This window comes from Exserohilum turcica (genome assembly GCF_000359705.1).
Source record: "Exserohilum turcica Et28A unplaced genomic scaffold SETTUscaffold_3, whole genome shotgun sequence".
NCBI classification, from domain to species: domain Eukaryota; kingdom Fungi; phylum Ascomycota; class Dothideomycetes; order Pleosporales; family Pleosporaceae; genus Exserohilum; species Exserohilum turcicum.
Window position 1 is genome coordinate 2,688,709 of NW_007360136.1, and position 16,247 is coordinate 2,704,955.

General features: G+C 55.2%; 7 protein-coding genes across 7 annotated transcripts; 3 read left to right on the plus strand and 4 right to left on the minus strand.

Moving 5' to 3' along the window:
• Positions 1-26: 26 nt before the first annotated feature.
• SETTUDRAFT_32508 (uncharacterized protein) lies at positions 27-673 on the minus strand (the record flags this gene model as incomplete). The annotated part of the gene is made up of 2 exons (XM_008028847.1): positions 27-476; positions 560-673. The coding sequence occupies 2 exons, from the start codon at positions 671-673 to the stop codon at positions 27-29; spliced, it is 564 nt and encodes a 187-aa protein (XP_008027038.1).
• Positions 674-1,803: 1,130 nt separating this feature from the next.
• On the minus strand, positions 1,804-3,117 carry SETTUDRAFT_32509 (uncharacterized protein; the record flags this gene model as incomplete). Its single annotated transcript, XM_008028848.1, has 5 exons — positions 1,804-2,056; positions 2,110-2,141; positions 2,196-2,496; positions 2,552-3,017; positions 3,093-3,117. The coding sequence occupies 5 exons, from the start codon at positions 3,115-3,117 to the stop codon at positions 1,804-1,806; spliced, it is 1,077 nt and encodes a 358-aa protein (XP_008027039.1).
• Positions 3,118-3,888: 771 nt separating this feature from the next.
• SETTUDRAFT_172202 (uncharacterized protein) lies at positions 3,889-6,204 on the plus strand (the record flags this gene model as incomplete). The annotated part of the gene is made up of 5 exons (XM_008029533.1): positions 3,889-4,507; positions 4,555-4,700; positions 4,764-5,333; positions 5,389-5,562; positions 5,634-6,204. Exons 1-5 carry the CDS (start codon positions 4,163-4,165, stop codon positions 6,202-6,204), a joined length of 1,806 nt encoding a protein of 601 aa, XP_008027724.1. The 5' UTR covers positions 3,889-4,162.
• A 254-nt stretch (positions 6,205-6,458) lies between these two features.
• SETTUDRAFT_65325 (uncharacterized protein) lies at positions 6,459-7,451 on the minus strand (the record flags this gene model as incomplete). Its single annotated transcript, XM_008028922.1, has 2 exons — positions 6,459-6,928; positions 7,034-7,451. Coding segments are annotated over 2 exons (888 nt in total), but the record flags the coding sequence as incomplete, so codon positions are not given.
• A 707-nt stretch (positions 7,452-8,158) lies between these two features.
• On the minus strand, positions 8,159-9,065 carry SETTUDRAFT_154868 (uncharacterized protein; the record flags this gene model as incomplete). The annotated part of the gene is made up of 3 exons (XM_008029534.1): positions 8,159-8,781; positions 8,842-8,902; positions 8,952-9,065. 3 exons carry the CDS (start codon positions 9,063-9,065, stop codon positions 8,159-8,161), a joined length of 798 nt encoding a protein of 265 aa, XP_008027725.1.
• Positions 9,066-10,399: 1,334 nt separating this feature from the next.
• On the plus strand, positions 10,400-11,908 carry SETTUDRAFT_163968 (uncharacterized protein). Its single transcript, XM_008029535.1, has 2 exons — positions 10,400-10,715; positions 10,778-11,908. The coding sequence occupies exons 1-2, from the start codon at positions 10,406-10,408 to the stop codon at positions 11,608-11,610; spliced, it is 1,143 nt and encodes a 380-aa protein (XP_008027726.1). The 5' UTR covers positions 10,400-10,405; the 3' UTR covers positions 11,611-11,908.
• A 770-nt stretch (positions 11,909-12,678) lies between these two features.
• On the plus strand, positions 12,679-13,272 carry SETTUDRAFT_20812 (uncharacterized protein; the record flags this gene model as incomplete). Its single annotated transcript, XM_008028744.1, has 1 exon — positions 12,679-13,272. The coding sequence occupies one exon, from the start codon at positions 12,679-12,681 to the stop codon at positions 13,270-13,272; it is 594 nt and encodes a 197-aa protein (XP_008026935.1).
• Positions 13,273-16,247: the final 2,975 nt, after the last annotated feature.

Below are 16,247 nucleotides of genomic sequence, written 5' to 3' on the forward strand. Positions count from 1 at the left end.
TTTTTTTTTTTTTTTTTTTTTTTTTTTTACAAAGCCATGACGCCCGCAAACGCAGCCACGATGCCAGCGCCCATGGCGCCCACAGGGCTTCGCAGGATAGCAGCAGCGCCCGTCTCGGTAGGCTTCGCACCAGCCGAGGCGCCGGTGGGCTTTGCGGTCGCGCCCGAGGCCGGGGTGGCGGCGGCAGAGGTACCCAAGATGGCCTGATCAATCAAGCCCTGGACCTCCTGGTTGAACTTGTCGTAGTAAGCCTTGACGTCGCTGGGCAGGGCCGAGTACCAGGCCGGGGTGGCGGAAAACGTCTCGACGGCCGTGAGCTGCGTGACTTGGGGAGGGATGGAAAACGAGGCTGTGGCGACGAACGAGGCGAGGCCGGCGCGGGCCGACGAGGCGCTGCGCACGGCGGCGCTGTTGCCCGTCAGCGACGCAAGGCCCGACGAGACTTCGGAGAGGATGGACGATTTGTAGGCCTCGATCTGTGGGGAGGGGGGGATGATTGTTCAGTTTATGCAGTTTGGGGTATAGAGGCGAAATTGCAAAGGGGGGCGGATAGACATACGTTTGTGAGCACGTCGAGGTTGGTGGGTAGGGGCGTGGTGATGATTGCGAATTCGGCGACGGCAGTGGTTGCTGCTGTGGCGATGAGGGCGAGAGCGAGGTTTTTGGAATGCATCTTGTATGTATGTATGTATGTGTGTGTTTCCTTTCTCTATTCTCTTTTTGCAGGGTTCCTTGTGCGTGTGTGTGTGTGTGTGAGGGAGAGAGAGGTACAGTAGGTTCTTAATGCAGAGCAAGGTTCAGAGCGAGAGAGAGAGAGAGGCCGGAAGCTGGCAGTTGCGTCGAGAAAGAACGAGCGACGGGCGTAAAATAAAAGAGCAAAAAGGAGCAATAGATGGGCGCCGCGCACAAGAGACCAGGGGAACGGGGAGCAAACGCGTGGAGAACAAGTCCTAGGCGGGGCGGGGGGGAAAAAGGGAACAAGGACGGTGGTGTGTTGCTTTAAGTATAATTAACCACTTTGTTTTGTGCATAGCAATTGACCTTGGCCCTGTCCCGATAATACCAAAGTAGCTGTATTCATCCTAGGCTGGTGAGCCCAAGAATAGCCCAGGCCGACGACGAGAGAGAGAGAGAGGGCTCGCTCAGCCACGCCAGAATACCACAGGGCGGGTTGCCTGACTCTGCCCTGTTGGCCGTGTCAGCCATGCTTCGTAATCGCCATGGCCGCGAGGCATTTGCCGACAAGAGATTTGTGCTGGAGAGAGAGAAAGAGAGAGAGAGAGACAGGGAGCAGGCCGCCCGGTGCAAAGTAGTCTACACTCAAACGGTACTCAGACGCGAGGCGCACCCGATCAGCGACCCACAGATACGCATGAGTGACACGCGTTTGATGCGCAAACATGGCAGCCCTGCCCTGGATGATTAGCCTCGACACTGCCATGGCGCGGTGGATGTGCTTGGGGACAGCACAGCCGTTGCACAGCACTGCATGCCACGCCATGCCATACCATAACAATATTGGTGCTGTTCACGAGGTCGGCACTCTTTTGTTCTTCTTCTTCTTCTTCTTCTGCTCGCGCGCTGCTCGTGCCCTCTTGCGTGTGCATGCCGCGCTGCATTAGCGTCGGCTAGGTTATTATTAGATAAGCGCCTTTTTTTCTTTCTCGAGGCTGTGTATTGGCTGTGCTGCCTAGCTCTTCCGCGACAATACAACAATTCCCCACGGCCTGACCGGCCCCGACGATATGAGAGCAGACCCGAGTTTCCGCGTCGACGCCTTCTTTTTCTTTTCTTTTTTCTTCGTTACTTGACCTCCCTCACCGCCGTGTTGACGCCCATGCCCTCGTCGGCAATCTTGCTCGCCTGTGCCGTCTCGCGCTGCTCGCTCGACGTGTCGCTTTCCATCTCGCCATTGTGCGAGGCGCTGCCCTTGCGCTCTCTCAGCCCCATGAAGACGAAGCCGAGAATCACTGCAAGCCAGTACACGTTGTACGAGATGACGGATCCGTACGTTGCGCTGTTCTGCCACCCGAGCAGCGAGTTGAAGATACCCCAGCTACGAGGCCATGTTGTTAGCGAGCTTCAGCTGAAATCGTCACATGTGCTTACCCGCCACTGCCATTTTCGAGCGGAGAACAACACTGTCGGACAAGAGTTAGCACACGAACCTGAGGCAGACGATGCCACAAACTTACGTTTACATGCCACACGCTGTTCCTGATGTCGTAGCTACCAGGGCCTGAACCAGCCTCGGCAGCGCCCTCTCCGGCCAGCTTGACCCAGGCATTCTGCTCGAGATTCCACACTCCCTTGGAGAAGAGGCCCGCCGCCACAAGGTAAAGAAAGCACGTGGACACCACGAGGAAGATCTGCAGCGAAGTCTTGTTACCACCCTTGTAGATGAAGAATCCCACCAGCGCACCTGCACCCAGCCCGCAAATGACGGCAAGGGGAAAGCTTGTTGCTGGAGCGCTGAGACTGACACCCGCAATGAACCTGCAAGTGGTTGAGCTTGGCACAACTTAAACACACAAGCGTCGTGTCGACTTACAGCACCGCTTCGATACCTTCACGAAGCACCGTAATAAACGGCAAGATGAACATGGCATACTTCTCCGTCCATCGCTTCAGCTTCCCCTTGACCGGCAGGTTGAGGTCCTTTTGCTCGAGCACCTTGGATATCTTGACTCGCCATTTGTCCTGGAGTTTGCTGATGCGGAGCAAAGCAGCGCCCATCAACGTGATGATGACACTGGCTAGGATGCCAAACACGCCTTCCCAGATGTTCTCGGCCGTCTCAAACGTATTCTTTCCCGCCGTGTAGAAAGTCGCTATCACACCAGCGCAGATGATGAGGCAGATTATCACGCCTGCCCCCACGCCATACCACACCTGGCGCACGAGCCGCTTGTACACAGCGGCGTCCTGCGACGGCCCCAGCGTTTGCTTGAGGAAAGCGAGAAGGACGGAAACAATAATGCTTGTTTCCAGACACTCGCGGAAGCAAATGAAGAAGACTGGGGTCAGGTTAGCAAGACCTGCGCTGGGTATGTGGGGAATGAAGAGAGGCGTGTTTGTTGCTGCTTACGTACCTGGGACTGCAAAGACGTTCGGCATCGTGGAGGCTGTCGAGCTCGCTCAATTAGCACAGAAACTGGAGAATCTGATAAGCAGGCGACGAGCTTAAGAAGACAGCGCCTAATCAGATGAAAGGGCAGGGAATGTCACCAGCCTCTCGTGATCACGGCTCCCTTTACAGTGGCGCTAGTAAAAAGCCGAGTTTCGGGATGCCTCAGCACAAGCGAGCCTGCCTTTCCATCAGAGTTTGCCAGCTGCCAAGGGATGACGGACCGATTTTACCTCTGGATGATATTTTTTTCCTGCGTCGGTGAATTTGAGTTTATTGCTTTTTATTCCCGCAGAAATCTCTGTTGCTGATGATTATTAGATTGTGGGGTCGCCATCTGATTGCGGTATTCACTCTACGACCTGCCCCATCGACTGCAGGTGGCACTGTCTTCTACCCAAGACTCTTCACGTTTCAAATCCCGCAGTCGGTCATTGCAAGCTCGGGATCTTCACATGCCCAGCACGCCAAATCGAATCAAGAGATTGGAAGCGCAGGCTAAGACAGGCTTGTTGGTCCTCAGGCCCCGCCGCTAAACCACATGGCCGGGCGGCTGTGGTCCAGATTATCAGATGGTCCGATAACAACCGAATCGGAACTACTCCGCAGCAAATCATGTCGTGTTAGCATGATTATCATCCCCTCATATGAAGAGCAAGCCTGAAGCAGCGGTCAGGCGATTGGGCGCGATGACCGGAGATCTGCCAGAGCTGACCAGCACCAACATGCACCCCCCACTTCGTACCGCTTTACGAGCCTGTTTTGTGCTCAGCACCATCAGCATATGATCTGATAGCTCGGCGCCGAGGTATCGTGGCTTGAGGCTGCCACTAGAACCTGACGGGAAGGTGTTATCTGATCGTGGTGTCGTCGCGCCTGATTTCATTTATCTGATTGCTATTGCAATTCCACGCCGGAACTAGCCTTGACCATCGCACACGCCGGGCCAGAGTCGGCTGCATGTACTTGCTTGCTGGACCGCTCCGCACAGCTTCTGGCTGACGAGACTCTCCCATACCCAACGCCTCGGCCAAGATGGCGTTGTCTTTGTCAAACTTTCTCTATTCATTACTCCTACTAGCCACCGCCGCCCAATGTGCGACCGTCACATACGACTTTGATGTAGGCTGGGTGTATGCGAATCCAGACGGCCAGTACACGCGCCCAACCATAGGAATCAATGGAAAATGGCCCATTCCACCAATCGTCGCGACCAAGGGCGACCAGGTCATTGTCAACCTCAAGAACTCGCTAGGAAACCAGTCTACAAGCTTGCATTTTCATGGGCTGTACATGAATGGCACGAACCAGATGGATGGCGTCGTTGGCGTTACCCAGTGCGGGATCCCACCAGGCAGCTCATTCACATACAACTTCACGGTAAGCTTACGTTTCCACGTGCAAGTAGCGGGGACTGATGGTGACAGGTCAACCAACCGGGGACGTACTGGTACCATAGCCACGAGCGCGCCCAGTATCCAGATGGCCTCCGCGGCGCGCTCATTGTACGTGACCCAGAGAGTCCCTTCAAGGACATGTACGAGGAGGAAGTCGTAGTGACGGTGTCAGACTGGTGAGCAAGGCTTTTGACCCTGGAAACGTAGCGCAACTTCTCACCAAAACATGATGATGACAGGTACCACGACTCCATGACAAACCTCCTAGCAGAATTCATCAACATTGCCAATCCCTCGGGCGCAGAACCCGTTCCTCAAGCAGCGCTGTTCAATGACACGCAAAACCTGACTGTCAGTGTGCAACCAGGAAAAACTTACCTCTTCCGCATGATCAACATGGGCGCGTTTGCGGGACAATACGTCTGGTTCCAAGACCACAACATGAAGATTGTCGAAGTCGACGGCGTATACACTGAACCCGCGGACGCGAGTATGATTTACCTTACCGCAGCGCAGCGCTACAGTGTGCTCGTCACCACCAAGAACGACACCAAGTCCAACTTTGCATTTGTAGGCAGCATGGACGAGGTCATGTTCGACAGTGTCCCAGATGGGCTGAATCCCAATGTCACGGGCTGGCTCGTGTACGACAGCAAGCAGGCGTTGCCGGCGCCCAAGGATGTTGATTCGTTTGAGCCATTTGACGACTTCAAGTTGGTGCCGTGGGACAAGGAAGAGGCTTTTGATCGGGTCGATCAGTCCATCACGCTGGACGTCAAGATGGAAAACTTGATTGACGGGGCGAACTAGTAAGTCGCAGCATCTCTTTCTACACCGCACACACAGCTAACACATGGGAACCAGCGCCTTCTTCAACGACGTCACATACGTCGCCCCCAAAGTGCCTACCTTGTACACTGCACTTTCGACTGGCCCCAATGCCACAGACCCGATTATCTACGGTACCAACACCAACGCTTTTGTCCTGGGCCACAACCAAGTGGTAGAGATTATCCTCAACAACCAGGATCCGGGCAAGTAAGTTGTCTCTTTCCATTAACCTGCAACATGGTCTTCAGCTGTATCAAGGACTAATCCACCGCAAACAGACACCCCTTCCACCTCCACGGCCACACATTCCAGGTGCTCGCGCGCAGCGACAAAGACGCTGGTGATTATGACCCTGCCACAAGCCCCAGCACCGATGCCGCTCGCCCGGCACAGCCCATGCGGCGCGACACGATCCTCGTACGGCCAAACGGCCACATGGTGCTGCGGTTCCGATCCGACAACCCCGGCGTGTGGCTCTTCCACTGCCACATTGAATGGCACGTTGCATCTGGGCTGACAGCCACCATGGTCGAGGCTCCGCTGGCGCTTCAGCAGCAACTTCTCGTTTCCTCGTCTCCCGCGTCGGCCGCAAATATCAGCACCGACAGTGTGATTCCGCAGAGCCACTGGGACGCTTGCCGCGACAAGAATGTGCCCACGCAGGGTAATGCCGCGGGCAACACGCGCAACTATGTCGATCTCACGGGCGAGAATAAGAGTCCTGGTAGGTTGCCCGCGGGCTTCCAGGCTAGGGGTATTGCCGCGCTGGTTATGAGTTGTGTTTCGGGACTGCTGGGTGTGGCGGTTATTGCGTGGTATGGTATGTTGCCTATTGGGGGAACTAAGTAGGAACAATCACGTTAGTATTATTGGCAATGGGAAGAAAAGAAGGTAGGTTAGAGGGTGCAGATTTGGGGAATCTGTACCAATGGAGTCGATGAGACAGACAGACAGACAGACAGACGGTAAAAAGCGAGGATGAGATGAATATGTAAGTAGTGCTTTATTCAGAGATATCACGATGAATTGAGAAACATGTTTTTCAACCTATGTATCACCGAGTCGCCGTTTTTCCGTCCAAGTCACAGCGAATAACTCGCACTGTCGTCGTCCCAGTAATAACTCCACATGTCGGTCCCACGCAGTGAATCCGCATACGCCTTTCCCTTTGTCGCGGCCGCCGCGCCCGCACACACAATGAGGGGCAGAAAGTGCTCTGCGCCGCCGCGGGGATGCATGCTATACGCATGCTGCCAGGATCTCCAGTGCAAGAACTTGTGCTCCCTCTGCGCGTCGTCGTCGGTCAAGGCGGCGTCCGTGACGGCGCGACTCCACTCCTTGGTCTGCGCCTGCAGCGCGGGGTTCGCCAGCTGGCTGAACAGACGCAGATTGTGGAACGTGGCGAAGCCCGATCCGATAATGGCGATGTTTTGGGCGCGCAGAGCAGCCAGCGCGCGGCCGACGGCGTAGGATTGCGCAGCCGACTCTGAGGCCAGCACCGAGACTTGGACAATGGGCGTTGTGGCCGACGGATCTATCAGTTTCATGGGCACAAAGACGCCGTGGTCCCAGGCTGTTGTGGTGGGTATTAGTCGCCGTGAACTTGGCTTTGAATTTGAAATTGAACGTAGAAATGGGATTGGGGGGAGGGGGGGGATACTTGAAGAGAGATACGTACGTCGTTGAGGATCCTTGACATGCTCTATGCCGGCTTCATCCAGCGCTCTGGCGACTTGCTCGGCGACTTCAGGACTGCCGGGGGCATTGTGTTTGATGTGGTACGACTCGGGCGGGAAGCCGTAGTAGTCGTACAGCAGCTCATGGGCCGCGCCGCTGGAAATGGTGACTTTGTCCGTGGACCAATGGGCCGTGACCAGCACGACGGCTTTTGGAGCGTCTGGGGTACCGAGTTTGAGGATGTGGGGCACGCGCGTCTGCAGCGACTTTGTAATGGGTGCGTGCGAGGGGTCGCCGAGAAGCGGCATGGGGCCACCGCCGTGCGAGAGGGCGATGACGGGGGCGCGCCGCGTCATGTTGGTGCTGTATGACGATAGGGGAAACGGCTGGATGCCGTGGAGAGGGTTGAACGTGGTGTTGCGTAGACTGGGAGACGAGAGTTGCGCCGAGGTCCGTTGGAGGCCGAGGACGAGTGTTAAGATGCGTGGTGCAAGTCGCATGTTCCGCCTGGGAACAAGGAAATTAATAGTAGCGGCAGTGGGTTAAATGTGGGCATGATAGCAGGGAGCATTATTGAAGTTTAATACGGAGGTATCTTTGTTGGTCAGACGGTTGGTTAGTAAGGTGCGAGATTTAGGAGCGCGGAATTATGCCGTGGGGGGGGGGGCATGCAAGGTTAGGCGCGGAACGTGGGCGAGTCACGTGGCTACGCGATGGCGTGGCAGCCGCGTGCACTGCGAAAGGGCTAGTCTCATGCATGTCGCCGTCTATCGCAGTAGCGTATTCGGTTCTTTGTTTTCTTTTTTTTTAGCACTATATGCAGTGGGGAAAGGAGGAGCGCATACATCACAGGACACCATCATGGCAAATGGGCACAAGAAATGATCGTCGTGGATGGATTTCGACTACGCAGAGAGAGAGAGTGTGTGTGTGCGTGTCGTGGCTAGCTTCAACTATGGGCAGCCACGGTAATACCAGTATCCGGAGCATCAATACAACTCCATGGACATTCAAGAAACGGAATACCAACCCCCAAGTGCTACGAAATGATAACCATAGCATTCCATCACGGCACACGCGCACCGTTCAATGGTCGAGAGAGTCTGGCAAGCGTGAGCTGGCGCATCTAGACTGCAGTCTCGGCTTGGGCATCTAACTCACTGTCAGTATTTTCCAGCCACGCCTCGATGTTTTTGGTAAAGATGAACTCACCGAGGCCGTCGCCGCCGTCAGCCGAGTTCTCGTCGTTGTCCTTGTCCTCGGCGTTGCCCTTGTCCTCGTGGGCGGGAGCTTCTTCGCTCTTGGGCTGCTTCTTGGGACGACCGCGGCGCTTCTTCTCGACAGCGGGCTTCTCAGCAGCGGGCTTGTTGACTTTGGGCGAATCGAACTTGTCCTGCTCGGATTCGGCAACTTCGTCGTTGGTGCCTTCAGAAGCCTTGGCGTGGTCATTGTCCTCGTAGATGGCAACTTCCTCGGTCTTGGGCTGCTTCTTGGGACGACCGCGGCGCTTCTTCTCGGCAGCGGGCTTCTCGACAGCAGGCTTCTTGCCCTTGGACGCCTTCTTCTCCGACTCGGACGGCTCCTGGTCAGATTCATCGGCTTCCTCGGCCGCGTCGTCAGAAACCTTGCGCTTCTTGGACTTGGGCGTGAAAGGAGACTTGGACGAGCCACCATCGGCAGATTCAGAGTGACCCATGAACTTGGCGAAAGAGGAATGGCTATCAATAGCCTTCCTCTTGACGATGGGCCCTAGATTTGAGCACGGCATGTTAGTTCGCCGCGTCTTGTTGATGGACGCATGGGACTTACACATCTTCTTGAGGGAGCCGGTCGTGTTGTTGGTGAGGGCGGCCATGAGGTCGTAGTCGTACTGTGTTTTGCATTAATCAAGTGCCATGAATACGAACACGGGTGCTTACTTTGTCGGGGGCAGTAGAGCTCAAGAAGGCGGCGGCTAGAAGCTTGGTCTCTCTGTCAGTAAAGCCTGCTACAAGCTCATGCGTATCTCCGCCCGTGTCCTTCTTGGGCGGCATGGTGTCAATGTTGAGGTTCGAAGCGGCGAGAGGTTCAATGTACGGGATGGAGTGGAGGGATGGAGATGGAGATGAAGATGGAGATGAGGAGGAGAAGAGGAAAGGTCTTGTCGTGAGAGGGGCCTGTTTTTGTTGTGGTGAACGCAAGCGCAGTGAATGCGACATGCAGGCCGCATTGGGAAATCCAAGGTGACGTGCGGAACGGAGCATTCTGATTCGCCCAAGGTGTCTTCACTGTTCACGGCCATGATCAAGGCAGATGCGCGCCCCGCTTCCCCAGTAACGGTTCGCCGCTCACTGGCCCAGACGGGCAGGGCAGCGTAGAGGGTGCTTTGCAGGTCCAAGGTGAGGGCCGAATGCTCTATGCTGGACAGGGTGAATGGGAAAGCCAAGGGGCGTGGCCAGCTATACACGATATGACGTCAACCACGTCTACCTGGACATGCTTATCTACTAGTCTGGGGAAGCCCCCCAGCCCCTGACATAGGCAGTGATAGGGCTCGTTGCACGACTCAGGCCGCAGCCAGACATGTGTTCGGCATGACTTGCTTGCCCCTGGACGCAGAAGCACGCGATGACGCTGGGCCGGGAGGGAGGCATGGCTGCACGAGTGGATGCGAATGCGAACTCTGGATGCTACACGAGTCGCCGTGTTTGATCAACGATGCCAGGGGGCCGCCGGCGGTGCTGGCGTGGGCGCGGGGGCGTGTGGTAGGGGGCGGGGTAGTGTTTGGCAGCGGCAGTGGTCGTGGGCGTGGGCGTGGCAGAGGGAGCGTGTATATGAAGATGGGCATACTTCAGCGCGGCGGCTCGAGTCTGCAGGGCGGGCCAGGGGATCTGCAGCCCGCGGGCCGCGCCAGGAACAGGCTGCACGCTTAATTTTGACGCCTCGCCTATCCTCGCTGGACCGACCGCCCGGCTGCTGGTGACTGACACGACAGCCCACCAGCCCCGACTATCGATTTCTGCCTCTCCCTTTGCTACCACTGCTGCGCGTTCCGCCGCAACCTCCCCTCCCTTGCTCCCTTGCCCCTTTCGCCCTCGCCTTCTGCCTGTTTATAGTCGCCCGCCCGCCCGCTCCCCGCCGCCGCTGCTCCCCTCGCTTTTCCCCCCATCACGAGCCCCGAAAAGCCTCAGCTGTCCCCTCGCTCGCTGCCTGCCCGCTGCCCCTCATTCACCCCCCGCCTTGACGTCCGCTGGGCGACGCGCATCCCAGAGAACCCCTCGTCTGCTGCTGGACTACGCCCGTCCTGTCCATAGCCCTGCCCAGACTTCCGCCCCTCCGCCCTGCTCCGGAATACCTGCTCCCTTCTGCTCGACAAGACGCCGCCATGGCCGCCATGCCTTCCCACGCCTCCCTCACCACCACCTACCGTGCGCGTGCGGCGTTGCCCTCGGTCGGCCCGCTGGCTTCGTACCTCCTCAGCCTGATAGCCGCCAAGCACTCCAACCTCTGTCTCTCCGCCGACGTCGAGACGTCTGCCGAGCTGATCCAACTCGCCGAAGACGTGGGCGACTCCATCTGCCTGCTCAAGACACACTGCGACATTGTCACCGACTGGTCCGACAGGACCGCCCAGGCGCTGAGGGAAATCGCCGTCCGCAAGTCGTTCCTCATCTTCGAAGACCGAAAATTCGCCGATATTGGTGGTATGTTGCCGTAGTCGCCCTCCGTCCAGCCGGGATGAGCCGAGCCTAATCCATGCCCCTAGAAACTGTGCAGAAGCAATACACTTCTGGCCACCACCGCATCGCTCTGTGGGCCGAAATCACAAACGCACACGTCCTGCCCGGCCCCGCCATAGTTACTGCGCTCGAGAAAGCCGCCGAGAAGACCATTGCCAAATACAACACATCGGTCAACACCGAGATTTCCGCCACACGCCAGGTAAACGGAGCGGACTGCGACGATGACCATGACGAGGCCATGGAAAACCCCAATTTCTCCATCGAGTCGCCCATCGAGATGGAGGGCGGAGAGAGGCGTCTGAGCATCCGGCCCCCGAACAGGAAACAAAGCGTTGTGAGCGTTACGACGTCGATATCCATGCGCACAGAAAGCATATCGCCTCGGCCGGAACCCAACCATAATACCGAAGACGTCTTCAACCTCGATACCGCAAGCGAGCTGATCCGCCTCGGTCCGCCGCCGTTTCTGCGCTCCCTCCTGCTGCTCGCCGAAATGAGCTCCGAGGGCCATCTCATGACGCCCGACTACCAGCAGAAGACGGTTGAAATCGCACGTAATCACCGGGATTTCGTCATGGGCTTCATTGCGCAACGCAGCTTGAACACGGAACCCGACGATAACTTCATTACCATGACGCCAGGTTGCCAGCTGCCCCCTCCAGGGCAAGAGGGCAAGAAGCTGGGAGACGGCCTGGGTCAGCAGTACAACACGCCTCGCAAGTTGATTTTGGACCAGGGATGCGATGTCATTATTGTAGGACGTGGCATCGTAAGAGCCCACGACCGCAAATCAGAAGCAGAGCGCTACAGGCAAGCTGCTTGGGCCGCTTACGAGGAGCGTGTACAAAAGGCATAAGCTTTTGGTCCCACAGGCTTAGTGGGCCATTTTTGCCACGTACAGAGACATGGCGCTATTCTGTGCGTTGGCAACTTACCCTCGGTCTTGGCCCAGGAAAGCTTGTCTTGAAACGGATCTGGCGTCTTCTAAACACAACAGGCAAAGATCATGGCACGGCATTGGAGCAGGGCGGCTTAGTCGGTTTACGGAACAAGGAGTCAAGGACGGACAATGTACCACATATCATCAACATCTTGGTAGATACAGTACGATGGCGATGCACCTCACGAATCATGTCCAATATCTGAGTTAATTTTGGTCAATACAATGCATTTTATCTCTTCGACCAATACACGTTCACGCATATGTATCAATTCAAAGCGACGACGTTCACTCGACTGAAGAATGGGCTGAATATCGTCCGTGCTGCTTCGGTTGGATGGTATCTGAGCCAGTGGAAAGGCTTCTATTGAGCTTTGGGTACTGCTAGATCATGCGTTGGCGAAGCAAACATAGGTAGTGGACGTCTTGCTGGCACCAGAATGCATGAATTGTCGCGCCTCCGCACATGAGGAAATCTGGTACGAATCAATACCATGGCAAAGCCAGCCATGCTGACTTTCCGTCTGGAGTCTAGCCACGCTTGCTTAGCATGGTCAGTCATGACGAGGCCAAATCACACAGGTTCAAACTCTCCTCACGGAACAAATATCCCTATATCAGCTTCGCAGCATGCATCCTAACTATGGTTCGAGAATACATGCCATGGTTCGCACGTTTTCCAAATGACAGGGTGTGGGTGCGCGCTCGCTTCCACTCTACCCAGACCACTCAGCGGCCGCCCATTTCCAGCGACACTCTTGTAAAGAGCTGGCAGTCGTCTGATTGTATCTAGTCAACCTTAGTTCTACTCTCTAATTTCGAACAGAAAACAACAGACTGTGACGTTCTTTCTCTCTCTCTTCACATCATGATGCCTGGCTATAAGAAGAAAGGGTATTGCAGTAACTCAGCACTTCCCTCAGCACGCAAACCGGCAAGCACCAACCAGCCTCTACCCAAGACAAAACATAGTTCCCCAGCAACATGAGCTTCTCGGGACAAGTTTCTCACACGCAGGTGGAGCGTGAAGGCGTGCAGCCAGCACAAGATAGCGCCTTTTCAGAGGCCGACACCAAGGCTCGCGGCAGAGTGGATAGTGTAGGCGACGACACCATCACCAGCACGACCAACGACAAGGCGAACAGCAAGCCCATTGCCAAGCCCACCAGCAAACAACCCGGTACTTCAATACGTCCTGTCGTCAAGGCAGAAGTCCCCCTCGTTTTCACCAGGCGAATCACACCACCACAGCAATGCGCCCAGCAAGCGCATTCCTCGTCCGGGCCTCCTCACCCTTCCCCTCTGTCTGCCCGGCTGCCCGATCCCATTCAGCCACCAGCCAACAAATCATCTCCAGGGCCGCACTCGTCTGCATCCAAGGCGCTACCGGGAAAAGAAGAGGAAGAGACATATGAGAAACTAGGCAGTAGTGCCTTGCTGGAAGGCAGTGTCCCGGATTTTACACCCACGGGGCACCAGTGGCGCGATTCATGCCGCGGCGTGGATAGTGAGGCTGTTCGCCGATATTTCAGCTCAAGGTATAGGAGGAGGGTATATGGATCTGTCAGGGAGCAATAGCATGGCTGAGATGCTGGGCATCTTGGATGAAAAAAAGAAAAGGGGGGCGATGAAGACGCATTGAGGGTATATTATTGATTTTTTTCTCTCTTCCACATTCAGCTAGTAGGCGGATATCTCAGTTAGTGTAATAGTAAGCGCAGTTTTTTTCAGTCTATCAAGACAACTTGGTTTCTTTTTTTGTGGGCGAGTTTTTTTTTTGCCATAGTCTGTTCAGGACATGACAGGTGGGAAGCGGGAATAGTGATGAATTAGGAAACAAAAAAACTAGCCAAGAAGCTGCTTGGCCCCAATCATGTGAATTGCCAAATTCCAAGTTATACTACTTATCCATGACTAACTAACTAACTACTTCTTAGCCTTAGCCCACATTCGTCACAGAGCACACCGTGCTTTCGGTATTAAAGGAACCAGCACCTATGCTCGGTACACCTGCCCTTCCACGCCGGGCTTCCAGAAAGAAAAAGAAAAAAAGAAAGAAGGAAAGAGGGGGGGGGGGAAACACGGGACTTGCCCTGACCGGACGTCGGTGCCCCTTCAACTAAAGTGACTGGGATACATCCATGCAAGCATCAGCATCAGCATCAGCATCGTCATTGTCACTGTCATTGTCATCAGCAAACCCCCGACATGGAGAATAACCCACGACCGATGTTAGCGCGCCAAAAAGCCCATCTTACCTACACAGCACAAACGAAGACCCCATGCTCACATGTCAGCTCTCAAACGCAAAAAAAACAAAAGAGAATAAAGCTTCGGCCCCTTCTGTAAACGGCTGTGACTCTACGCGGAACACGACGCCCCGAGCAAGGAACAGAAAGGCAAAAAAAAATTAAAAAAAGACAGATAGAGAGAGAAAGAAAGAAAGAAAGAAAGAAAGAAAGAAAGAAAGAAAGAGGGAAAACAATAAACCTTCCTTCGCCAGCCCCCGGCTCTCTCTCTCTCTCTCTCTCTCCTCATCCCCCTCACCCAAGAATCCTCAGCGCAACAAAGTTACGGCCGTTGGAGTGGATTGGGTTGTTAGCCTTTTGGCCCGCCTTTCTTGCTCTCGTCTCCTCTCTACTTACCACCTCTTCCTTGTTCTGCTTTCTTCCCCCCCCCTTGTAGACTACCCACAGCAAACACCCGTCAGCAACGCAGTATCTGAAACACAAAGTGTCCCGCGCGTACGTCGGCAAGGGAAGGCACGCGCCCGCGCGCGGGCGTTCTACGGCTTACATGTATCCACGCTGAGCCAGGCAGGCGAGCGGGCGTGCGGGCGTGCGGGCGCTACGTACGGAGCCCGCCGCCTCGCATACATGGTTGCTTTGCTGAGGTACTTGGCTGCTATTAGTACCATAACACTTGACATAAGGGGGGGGGGGCTCGTTCTTTTTCTCTTTCGTGATGGGGGGAGGAGGCGGGGATTATTTTGTTCTCACTTGCCTGCCCTTGCAATCGACTAAGTAAATAGCCTGCGAGCGAGCGCGCGCGCGGCCAAATTACCCTTGCTTGCTGATGCCGAATACTGCCCGCGCGGGGCCAAGTGCGCGCGCCGAGTATTGGATGGGTTTGGGAAGGGAGGACGTGAGAGGCGGAAATGAAATACGGACTGGCTGGTGGCGTCTGCCTGGACTGCTGCTGGTTGCGGTTGGATGTGGTGAGGAAGGGGGGAGGGTTGCGCGCGGGCTACTTAGCTGCGCGGCGTAGGTTTGAGAGTTGCAAGGGCGAGGGTGATATTTGGCCCTCTGGTTGGGAGCGAACTTGGGGTCGTGTTTATGTATGGATGGATGGATGGATGGATGTGACGATGCGGTGGGGCGTTAGAGCATCTCGCATGTTATACCTGTGCATAAGTAAAGATGGTTGAATATGCCATAGCATACTTACTCAAATGTGTGGTGGTGGTGTAAACATGGACAATGAGGACAAGTACGTTTCTCTTGGCTGCATCTGACTACTGCAACCACAAGGCTTGTGCGCGAGATCAAAAAGCAGGAACAGGAAAAGAGGCCGCTGCGGAAGGATGCGCCGCGCGGGGGGCGTGCATGGAACCGGGGAAAGAAGGAATATCGCATTCAGTGATTACTATTTTTCTTTTTCGTCTTTCGCCCTTCTTGCAGCTCCGAACTCGCGCTACTTACTACCCCTCCCCTTGTCCGCCGCTCACACGTCAAAACAAGTTGAAACTGCAGCAGGCAGCCTCACTGATCCTGGGATAAACGGCGCCCACTGCCCGATGGGTGCCTGGTGCGCGCGTACAGATTTGCGGCAGAACAAGTTTCGGATCCTCGGGGCTCGATTTTGGGGATGGGGGAGCGGAAAGGGGGGGTGTGGCAGAGGGGCGGGCGCTATAGTGACGCCCGCCGCATAAAAGTTGACGCATATAGATGCGAGAATAAGAGTTCAAGTCAAGGTGAGAGAAATGGAGGCCCGTAAGCGTCGAAAAAAGGCCCAGTAAAGTTTTACGAGTGGGGACACCGGTTTCGTGGCCCGTCCCCCCGTTTTTGTGGTTTGCGCATAAGGTTTGGGCGTTGTCAGGGCGAGGGAAAGTGACAGTTTGGCGCGTTGGACCCTGAAAAGGGCGAGAGACGGAGAAAAGAAAAGAAGGGGGGGGGAGGGGAAGGGGAAGGGGAAGGAAAAAAAAACACGTTGCCAAGATCTACAGTAGGTGCCACATGCAGGTACACATGACAGATGCATATGCAGATGAGATGCAGATTCAGGTACACACATGACAGATGCAGATGCCCCATGTGAAGAATTCAAATAAAATCTAGTCTGTTGAAACATAGTTTTTTTTCTTCTTTCTCTTTCGGTTATGTAATGACTGGTGGTATAGCTACATATTTCAGGTGTTGCAGATCCAGATATATTGGCGATTAATAAATACACATCATGAATGACTTAGGGCGGCTCTATCTAGTGGGCCAATGGGTACCAGCACCCATAAGTATGTATGAAAAAAAATAGTAAATGAGATGGAAGAAATGTTC